Source organism: Lathyrus oleraceus, chromosome 7 (genome assembly GCF_024323335.1).
Source record: "Lathyrus oleraceus cultivar Zhongwan6 chromosome 7, CAAS_Psat_ZW6_1.0, whole genome shotgun sequence".
Taxonomy (NCBI): domain Eukaryota; kingdom Viridiplantae; phylum Streptophyta; class Magnoliopsida; order Fabales; family Fabaceae; genus Lathyrus; species Lathyrus oleraceus.
Genome location: NC_066585.1, coordinates 524,682,495 through 524,693,291, shown reverse-complemented (window position 1 = coordinate 524,693,291; position 10,797 = coordinate 524,682,495). Strand labels below are relative to the sequence as shown.

Here is a 10,797-nt window from a genome sequence, read left to right as displayed (position 1 = left end):
ATTAATTATTTATAGTAATTAAATATTTTAAAATTACAAAAATATAATTTTGAAAGTTGACATTTTATTTAAGACTATTATTCAACTTATTTGCATGAATAAAATCAAAGTTCCTTTTTTATATTCTCTCATGTCTCCATAAGTATATTCTCTCATACTTAAGCCAATGTAAACAAATATGGAAATTCATAATTTGACACTTGCATTTACAATACATGCATCGTGCAACACCATAAGAATCTTGCTTTTGCCAAAAGGGATGTCCCCTTCTGTTGTTACATGTAGAAAGCATGCTCGTTAGTAATAATACTTATTCACAGCCTCTTGGACGAAATCGGACGAAATCATTACTATCGAGTGATTCAAAAAATTGTGCTTCACTTTTGAAGGCCAAAAAAATGCACTTTTTAACTGGAAAAAAAAGTTATATTTGCAAATACACTGCCTTTAAAGTATATATACTTCATTGTCATGCATAATAGTATGTTTTTAGAGTATACTTATTTTTGTGAATTCAGGAGAACTCTTAGAAATATGTACCTGGCCTTATCAATAGAGGTAGATGCTTATTGTCAAGGCCTAAGTCAACACAATGCCTATATCTAACTCATGAAAATATAGTCACTAATTGCTACAACCAAGCGACGGATTCGGTTGCGATAGAAAATAAAACCAATATGCACAAATCAAGATAAGCAGACAGACCATGTGGATTTGAGGATTCACAACTTAACTGGACTGAAATTTCACAAAAAATAATGGGATTTTGTGATTTCAACTTTCAGTTGGTGGTGTCAGAGTCGCTCTGGTTTTCATCTTCATCGGTGGAGGAAGCAGGATCGTCTGGTATAACTATTAAATCCGAAGAATCTTGTCCACGGCTTATCAGCATCCTTCGATATTGTACAAGCTCGAGCTTGTGGTCAGGAGTGTGTTTTTGATTAAATCGTCCTGGACGCTTTGAGCGGTTCTTATAGCAATCACCACAAAGATCAAAGCCGATACGCTCTTCACAGTCAACGCATCTATATCTGTCCCCGATTATTGGGTACATCTGTAGGGACCAGTTAAATACATCAACACATTGGAAAAATGGAAGCACAAATGGAATCAAGAAAAAATCATATCCAATAGTGTTGAATAATGCATCAGTATTTTAGCATAATGCAACTTTCAAGTGATACCATACAGACAAATTTTGAAAAACAACTAAACGGGGTGGTCTAATGCGCAAGGCTCCTACCAAGTGGAGTCTGAGGCGGGTTTATAGATTTAAAGATGTATGCAGCCTTAACCCTAAAGATAGTTTAAGGCTCCTACCATAGTCTGAGGCAGGTTTATAGATTTATAGACATATGCAGCCTTAACCCTAGAGATAGTTTTTATGACTTTGTTAAGAAATGCGGTTTAGGCCTAACTCATCTCTACAAAATGGCTTGTAGTGTGACAATTGCCCCCACTTATAAGCACATGTTCATATTTACACTTATATATTGTCCAATGTGAGACTCTAACTACACCCCCTCACCGCACCCCCTCACGTTCAGGAATGGACATCTGGAGCATGGAAATAAATGGTGGGTAGGTCGAAAACAGAAACCTGATAGCAAGTCGCCCATCGGATCTTAAACCAAATGTGGTTTAGGCAAACCACACCCTACAAACCGGTTTTGTAGGGATGAGTTAGGCCTTAACCACATTTCTTAACATGGTATCAGCGCATGGTTTTACCTGGCTCAATCCTACAAAACCATCTTATAGGATGAGGATTGCCCCCACTTATAAGCACATATTTAAGTCATATATTATCCGATATGAGACTCTTGACCGATTTTAACCCGTGACCTTCTGGTAAAAAAAAAAAGCACCAATCTCACCATGGTGCCAAAGCTTGCCTTTGCATTATCAAAACAGACTATGAGATAAATATTTCTAAAATCATTATTTTATATGGCAGTGGTCATCTCAAACTATATTGAATATATGTCTCCTAATTTACTAGTGTAATTGCAAAATTATAATTTTAGAGCCAGAACAGGGTTATAGCGATTAGCGGCTATCCGACAAAATTTTGTACTAAATAGCGTATTGCAGAACAATATCGGTAGGATTGTCTAAATTCCACTACAATATAGCAGCTACTTAACATTGCTTGACATTGATTATTGGAGCAAATGTTAGTCCCAAATCATATCTGTAACAGTCAACAAAGGCAAGCAGCCACATATTATGAAACAGAGTTTTGACCAAGTATAAATCCTCCTACTCACATTCCATACACTGATTTCAACTCTCACCAACCATAACTAGACAAAAAGGAAAAATAAAGCAAATCAACGATTGAATAAAATAAATGCTATGATAAAGAGATTTTACCCCGCAAAAATCACAACCAGCTCCTCTGTGAACCAACAATTCAGGATTAGACCACCAAGATATCTTTTCTCCACTGTCCTTAGGCAATGAACCTCGGAGAAAACAATATGAAACAATATCAAAGGAACACACATTTGCATATCACTGGTCAGTTGTTCTAATATTTTCTTTGTTTTTGTTTCCATGATCATTGAGAAAAAAAGAAATCAATATTTATTTATAATTCTAAAACGATTAGAAAGCATTATGAGAACTATTAGAAACCTAGGGAAGAAAAATGAGAAAATGAGAGAAATTATTGAGAAAGATGAAAATGAAAGAGCATTTAAGTGAATATATGTGTATTTTACAGAAGTGTTATGTCATAAAGACATGTAATACACAGACACCACTACATTGTTTACATTATTCTGAACCCTGTGATGCAATATGACCAGGATCGCTGGAAATGTGTGGTGTGGTTGAACTATTGGGCTTGAATTGGTTCGTAGGATCACAAGCTTTGGGTCATTCATTATGCAATGGTCCTTCCAGAAACAGGTCGGGTATTTTGAAAAAACCCGTGTTAGGTAAACACTTTGCTAAAACGCAGACTCTAAAGTGAAAAGAGATTAAAAAACCCTAAATTTGTCTCACTCTTGTTTGCGCGCTTGGTTTGCCACCTTTCTCTCCCTTCTCCTTTTTTTCACATGGCCCTTACTTCTTTTGTTTATGGCTTTATCGTGTACTACGTCTACTTTTTTGTTTTATTCTGCCTTTCCCTGTCTGAACTATGTAGTGTAACCTGCAATGGCTTCGAGTGGGTCTTAGGCCTTATGAATTATGTCTTGAGTTACTTATTAAGTACTTCTGGTAAGGTATGAACATAGTTTTGAGTTATTTAAGAACTCATGGGTTGATGGTTATGAATTTTTAATTAACTCAGTTTAATGTCGTGATTTAGAGTTTATTTTAGTCATTTATGATAGTTTTTATGCTTGTGTATTTAAGTACCATTTTCTCTTTCGCTAGGATCTTACTAGACATGTTAAGATCCTCACATATTCGCCTATTTACTATTTATCTCTAATTGTTACAGCTACTAAATTCTCTATTATTATTATCCCCCTTTGCTTAAGGAGATAATTAAGTTGTAATCTCTCTATTTAAACTAGTTCGTATTTAGGAATAAATCATCAGAGTATTTATCTATTTTCTCTAATATTATATGGTATTAGCACCTCTAAGTTCACAATCTAGGGAAGAAGTCCTAAGTACCGGCTGCAACGGAAACGGCGCTGGCCGCTGCAACGGAAACTGCGCCGGCCGCTGTAATGGAAACAGAGGTGATGCACACAACACTGCTCACAATGGGGACAATGGCAAGTCCGGTACTGAATATGGTGATGGCAACGGTGGTGGCAACGATTTCAATACTGGTTTCGATGACCAAGAGAGTTCCTACAAACTCTCTAAAAATCAATATCCCCCGGACGAATGGAGTAAACTATAGTCTATAATCAATGGTGTGATCACTGCAAACGCGCATGGCATACTGGGGAGACTTGCTGTAAACTCAATGGAAAGCATCTGAACTGGAAGAAGAAAGGTTGTAATGAGGGCCGTACATTCCATGCTAGTATTTCTAGTCAAGGGCAGGAGTCATCCTGAAGTACACTTTCATTCACTTCAGAACAGATGGACAAACTAGTCAAACTCCTCGAGTCATCAATTCCTTGCTCTATAGCACAAAAAGTACATTTCTTAATGTTAGTCCAAACCACATCTGGATAATAGATTCAGGTGTGCAATTAATCACATGACAGGTGAATTTGCGTTAAGTAGTCAGCAGTCTTCGATGCTCACGCGTGTGGGGCCATGCTTGACTATATACTAGTATATATTAACTTTTTAGTGCACTCTTAAATAGCACTAAATAAGTTCAAATATTTCAGTAGTATTAACTTTTTAGCAGTTCATTGGTACGTTATATTTTACGTATTCTGTTAGAATTTTCATGAATCAGTTTGCAAAAGTACCGTGAACCGGTACTCTCGTACCACTTTGTAGTTCTCTAGGGGGCCAGTAAATTATGTAGCAATGGTTTAGAGAATCCTAAGATATTTGAAGGCTTGTGTACTTGTGTTATTCCTCTTTATCGACAATTTCCTATATCAACCGGGGATAAGAGCCTGCATTTACTGGAGATTATATTTTGTGAGGATGAAGCTATTCAAAAAGCAATACACAGTAATATGTTGTCGTAGCAGTGTGAAGGATTACATAATGGCCCTGTCATATTAATTGAAAAATACGCTCAAGGGTTTTAGACACGTAAAATGAACTAATTACTTTCAGAGGGTCCAAAGCACCATCCTACATTAGGGATCATAAAACAGAACTCCACATTTTAAGAAATAGAGCTCCAAGTATCATCTCTTTGTTTGCAGAGTAGCAAGTTGGACCTAACTTTACATGTAGCGGGTCCAACCACCATGATCTCGTAAGGTGTTTGCATTAGCATTTATACAAGTGAGGGAGCTTCCTGAGGAAGTGAGGGAGCTTCCTGAGGAACTTCAGTCTAGGAATAGTTGCAGTTTGAATTAGTGATATACATTTCAGTTTCTTTCACATTGGGTTCCTCTCATATGCTTAGAGGAAAACATCAATAATTATATACATTTGTGTCAATGACTTAACAAAACAATAGGTTTCACACTATCAAAATATAAAAATAAAAATAAAAAGTAGTAGGCAAAGACACATACAAGAAGATATGGTCTCGGGTTGGACTTTCATTTGGCCAAGTTGAATTGCATCTCTTCTTTGGGTGTACTCTTCTAGAAATTGCTTCTCTAAAAATTGGTCAAGAGCCAAACAAACTTTGGGAAACCCTCTGGGATGTGGACTTTGACAAACTTTACATCTAAGCATCTCAAGAGATAAGTCAGTAATACAAGTCTGACAATATACTGCAGAGAATGAGCGCAAAATTGGTATAAAAACATGTTAATGAAGTAATTTGCTATTGATAGCTCTAATATATTATTAACAGGATAAAAAAGTAGAGCATCTACCATGACCACAATTAAGAACAACAGGATGAACCAGCAGTTGCTTGCATATTGGACACATTAAATCTGTAACTAATATTTTTGGTTGCTGATTATGCTCATTTTGAGGCAATGTTTTTCCCTCAACAGAAGGAGTTCCTATAATTTGAGGTTTCCTGTCAGAAGAGTATTCAGAAATGATTCCTTCATCTCCTTTATGATTTGCAGACCCTGATTGCTCCATAATTTCAAAAGATTCTGTGCTGCATGAGTTAGATGCCTGATTTATGATAGTAGAGGTAGGCAAATTCCCCGGACAATCACATATAATTTGAGGTGAGAAGAAACCCATTTCCTTTTCTTCCTCTGAAACATAAGGTTAAATTGGAAATTGTGGTGAAACGTTCCACAATCATAGTAGACAAATGGATTAATTGTCTTTTATAATAACTGCAATTTTATCAGAACACAACACCAGATAGTTATATCGATACATATACTGCGTGTGGTTCTAAACACCTGTCTGTAGTAAAAAAAAATATTATCAAAACTAAAAACACCCCTCTATCTTAGTAGGTCTGGAACTTTCCTTGCATTGTGTTGCAATAAAAGCCATTCTATATACATTGAAGTTCTGATTGCAAGGGAATATAGTTATATTTTATATTCCATAATGACAACAAAACCCAATCAGCAAAGTAGTCAGAAAGAAAGAAGAGTTAATCATATCTGCAAGTTACAACACTTCTAGTAATCCTTTTGCTTATCGAGTTTTGGGAGGTGATAATTCGGAGAAAAAAGATGGATCGGTTGTCAAGGGATCAAAAGCACCAGTATCCAGAACTAGAGATCCAACAGGTGTAATCTTAGAGAGGTAAACTGTAATATTACCAGTACATGCAACAACAGTGAAAATTCAACCTTTGGTTCAACTTTCAGAGTTTCTTGCATGATGAACAAACCAAAATGTAAAGCTGACGCATAGCTAGGGACAAGTAGAAGCCACAGTGACGAAACCAATTTACAAAAAAATAAATGAGTCAATATAATAAAGACAAACGTACATGGAACAAACCCAAGTAAGAGACCCTGAAATCAAAAGTGGTCTCAACAGAACTACGAATGAAAACAAAATTTGAATAGCCGGGCGACAAAAAGACGACAAGAAGATGGAGCTTGCACCCACATGCCAGCAAGAAACTACTTCTATAGTGGAAGTGCTCGAGGGAACAGTCAACTGCGGTATCTGAACCAAACAATGGGGTTTTTGACACCCGACGACCAAATAAGGTCAACCTCCTTGATGAATGGTGAACCCAAAACAAGTGTTTCTAAACAAGAAAATAATTGGACCATATTAAGACTCAATAATGAATATTGTATGCATTGGAACGGGGATGATTTGTACAATGTACAATCTATAACATAAAATTGAACAAATCAAATCCTAATTCCTAAACTTTAAGGATTAGAATCAGCTAAGTAAGGTAGGAAAGAATACAGTAAATACTATAAAATAGATATATCAAATCTTAAAAAATATTTCAGCATAGAGTAATTTTTCTAAATGAATTATTGCCATAAAAACAGTGTTGTCAAATTGCGTTAAAGCGCAATGGAATTTGAATAAATTGCTATTGTTCCACAATATGCTATTTAATGCAAAGTATTGTCAAAAAAGTGGCTATAACAACAACAACCAAGCCTTATCCCACTAGGTGGGGTCAGCTACATAGATCAAACTCCGCCATAATGTTTTATCTAGGACCATACTTCTATCCAACTTGTTAATCTCAAGATCTTTCTTAATAGTTTCTATCAGTTTTTCTAGGTCTTCCTCTACCTCTAGCGATTGACAACGCTACATGAAAATAACAACGGCTACCAATCCTTCAATTAGCTAAAATTCTAGTAAAATATGAAGATATGCTTTTACAGAAGACAACTTTGTGACACAATCTCCAAACTTATATTTGATTATGCTCGTGTATAAGCCCTTAGAAAGAGAAACATACCAAGTGTCTGATTTTCCCTTCTCTTGTAAGCTGCAGGATATGTCTTAAGAAGCAAAAAGTGAAGCATTTCACAGATTGTGGGAAAGTTATGGTATGGATTCCTACAAACTGGACAATGAGATTCACGCGAACTATTCATCGATTTATGGACACACCAGAAACATGATACATGACCACAAGCTACATACAAGAGAAATAATAATGAAAATTCATCACAATTTACTTAAATTAAGTATTTTTCAGAAATTGATGTTGTGTCTTACATAGCACAATGGGCTTGTACAAGAGATCCCTGCATTATAAAATTAGTCAGATTCAGTAAGGAAGGTTTGATAAAGTTACTATGGCAGTTTATAGACCAACTTAAACAAACACAATGATAAAAGTCAGCTACATCCTAAATAGACAACATAACTAAAAATAAGTTCAAAAGGGTTAAATATGTTTGCAGTCACCATAAAATACCCTCCTATCAAATTTAGTTCATGCATACAAATTTTCCATTGATGTGCAATCTTTGTCATGCAATGGAAGGAAAACCAAGTCATAAAGACCAAAAAATCCAGTTTTAACCCAAATAATTTTCCATCAATGTGCAAGTTTTTTTTGTAAAGATTATACTTGATTAGTGAATATTGTATAAGAACTAAAAACATGTTTTAACCCAAAGATCATAAATGTGCAATCTTTGTCGTGGAATGGAAGGAAAACCAAGTCATAAAGACCAAATAATTCAATTTTAATTATGCATATAAACTCAGCTAAATATCCAATTGTACTATCGAGCAATACACTATACAAGTGAAGTGAAATCACAGACTCGAGCAATCTTTAGACAAACTTTACTTACTTCACGACCAAGACCAAAAAAATGAATCTAACTCCTTGAAAGTAAGTGTAAACCGATAAAATCAATAGGTGTTATTTGGATTTTCAACAACTCCATGATTTGATAGTGCACATACATGTGATTACAACAACTTTATCCAAAATCATGTTTATATCCATCTATCCAAATTGTTAATTTCAAGATTCTTCTTAACAAGTTAAAATAAATTTAAAAACTGAAAAATCACTCTGACTTAACAAAATTCAAACCCTACATTCTTCCTCAACCGAAATTGGATCATATAATCAAATCACCATATCAATCTATTCAATCAAAACTCCAATGAAATTTCAGAAATCTAAATCACAAATTCCTAACATAAACACAACTTAAACTGAATAAAATAAAAACTAAGAAACAAGATAAACAAAAACACGAAGAACTAAAACAAACTCACAGGCAAACGCAGCAAACAAAGGATTCATAGATTTCTTGTTGTTCATTTACAACAAGCTGTTCATCTTTCAATGCGTTATCATCCATTCTCTGCAAAACTCAGCAACGAGTTGAGAATTAACAACCGATGAACGAACGAGTCAGGTTGAATCGAACCAACTACGCAACATAAGGTTTTTTTTATGGTTTAAATTCAGTTTTGGTGAAATTCAACTTAATTTTTTGATATTTAATATTCAAATTAAGTGATAAAATAATAAAGGATTAATTAATATGTACCGTAAGTGTCTTTACACTCTCGATTCATCGTATCATTCATTTAAATTATTTTATAAATTTTTAAAATGAAAATCAAATTTATTTTAATATTTAATGTTTAAGATTAATTTCTATCGTATTTCAATTAAATTATTAATTAAAAAATATAATTGAAATATAAAAATTAAGCGATATATATATATATATATATATATATATATATATATATATATATATGACAAAAAGAATAATTAATAATTAAAATTGAGATTGAATAAGGAATAATGTTATGGATTGAGTTGTCACTTCAGTATGATTAGGGATGTTCAAAATCAAACCAAACCAATAGAAAACCGCAAACCAAATCAAACCAAATCGAAACCGCAAAAAACCGCATTTGATTCGGATTCGTTTGGGTCATTTTTTAATAAAACCGCACGGTTTGGTTTGGTTTGCGGTTTGTATTTTGCAAACCGAACTAAACAAACCAAACCGCATTATGTTACAACCCAAAGTTCACTTATCCCACATCCAACCCAAACCTCAAACCTAGTATGCCTTAACCTTACAATTACAAACGATTTTCTCTTAATCACACTTAGGGTTTCAATTTCAACCTTCTTAAATCTCTCATAGTAGTATCACACATTCTTCTCATCTTCTTTTCCATGTAGGTCTCGCCTATTCTACTCTAATAAGTCATCTATTATGTTCTTTCTTTTTTATCTTTTATGTTACTATTTTCTCTTCCAATTACGTTTTTATTGCACTTTTCTTCTCAATCTCGCATCTCTTATGTTCTTTTTTTCATCTTCATTATTTAGTAATGTATGAATGACTAAACACAAAGTTATGTCGTTATTTATATGAGTATATATGGCTCAATAAAAATATTATAAAAAATCGAACCAACCGAACCAACCCAACCCGCGTTGATTTGGTTTGGTTTGGTTTGGTTTTATTTCTAAAAGTCAACCGAACCAAACCAAACCGCATGCTTTTTTCTCTTGCGGTTCGGATGATTTTTATCGCAAAAATCGTTCAAACCGCACCGCGAACACCCCTAAGCATGACTGTATGTTTTTAGATTTATAAAGAATAATAAGGGTTTGTTTGTTTTCTGTTTTTCTAAAAGTAATTTTTACAATATTATATAGTTTTGTGTAAAAAAAAATCTATTTTTTAAAATAAAACAAACAGATCTTAAATCATTTTTTTAAAAAAACTAATCTTATAAATTTGATTTTGAAAGAAAATTGTTTAAATAAAAAAAGAAATTTTTTTATTCATATACCCCACATTTAAAAAAAAATCATAAAATAATAAAATAACACGTTTTCAAACAAATTTTCAATCTATTCAATTTCAAAAAAAAAGTATTAAGATGTAGGTGTCAGACCAATTGACGGTTGTCCTTAATTTTTAATAGGGACGGCAATTGAATTGGCTACAGCACATGGTGTTGTCAATCCAATTGGCACTCATGTATGCTATATGAGAGGAGACGCAAATTGGTATGGCGCCTCAGTGTAATATGCAATTTTTTTTTATAAATAGAGTTGTTGTGTGATTCATTTTTCCACACCTCTTTGCATCATATTGCAAACATGTTTCGTATTCGTCGTCGCTATGGAAAAGTGATTTATTCGAGAGACAAGCCTCCGATGGAGATGCTCTTTTGGAATATGTGTCGTTTCGAGCAACTAAAGAGGGAGTTGGTTCGTTGGTTAGATGGAAAAATACCAGAAGAAAAAAAATTAGAAGTATTGAGAGACTCGATAGTGTATTTGGTTTGGTGCAAGTAAAAATTGATAAGGATGCTAGGGAAATG

General features: G+C 34.1%; 1 protein-coding gene and 1 long non-coding RNA gene across 2 annotated transcripts; one reads left to right on the top strand and one right to left on the bottom strand.

Annotated features, from left to right (window-relative positions):
• Window positions 1-442: 442 nt before the first annotated feature.
• On the bottom strand, window positions 443-8,951 carry LOC127100758 (E3 ubiquitin-protein ligase PRT1). The gene is made up of 7 exons (XM_051038028.1): window positions 8,710-8,951; window positions 7,687-7,715; window positions 7,424-7,603; window positions 5,433-5,774; window positions 5,124-5,327; window positions 2,377-2,468; window positions 443-1,054 (listed from the first exon to the last, which is right to left on the bottom strand). The coding sequence occupies exons 1-7, from the start codon at window positions 8,793-8,795 to the stop codon at window positions 782-784; spliced, it is 1,206 nt and encodes a 401-aa protein (XP_050893985.1). The 5' UTR covers window positions 8,796-8,951; the 3' UTR covers window positions 443-781.
• Window positions 2,379-3,596, top strand: LOC127100759 (uncharacterized). Its single transcript, XR_007794475.1, has 2 exons — window positions 2,379-2,523; window positions 2,814-3,596. It is a non-coding gene; the product is annotated as an uncharacterized LOC127100759 (long non-coding RNA).
• Window positions 8,952-10,797: the final 1,846 nt, after the last annotated feature.

Excerpts from the sequence above, each read along its gene's own strand:
- LOC127100758 (XM_051038028.1), bottom strand. The coding sequence starts at position 8,795 with ATGGATGATAACGCATTGAAAGATGAACAGCTTGTTGTAAATGAACAA. Across the intron at positions 7,604-7,686 it reads GTACAAGCCCATTGTGCTAT|CTTGTGGTCATGTATCATGT; the intron begins GTAAGACACAAC and ends TCTTGTATGTAG. Across the intron at positions 5,775-7,423 it reads AAGGGAAAATCAGACACTTG|AGGAAGAAAAGGAAATGGGT; the intron begins GTATGTTTCTCT and ends CTTATGTTTCAG.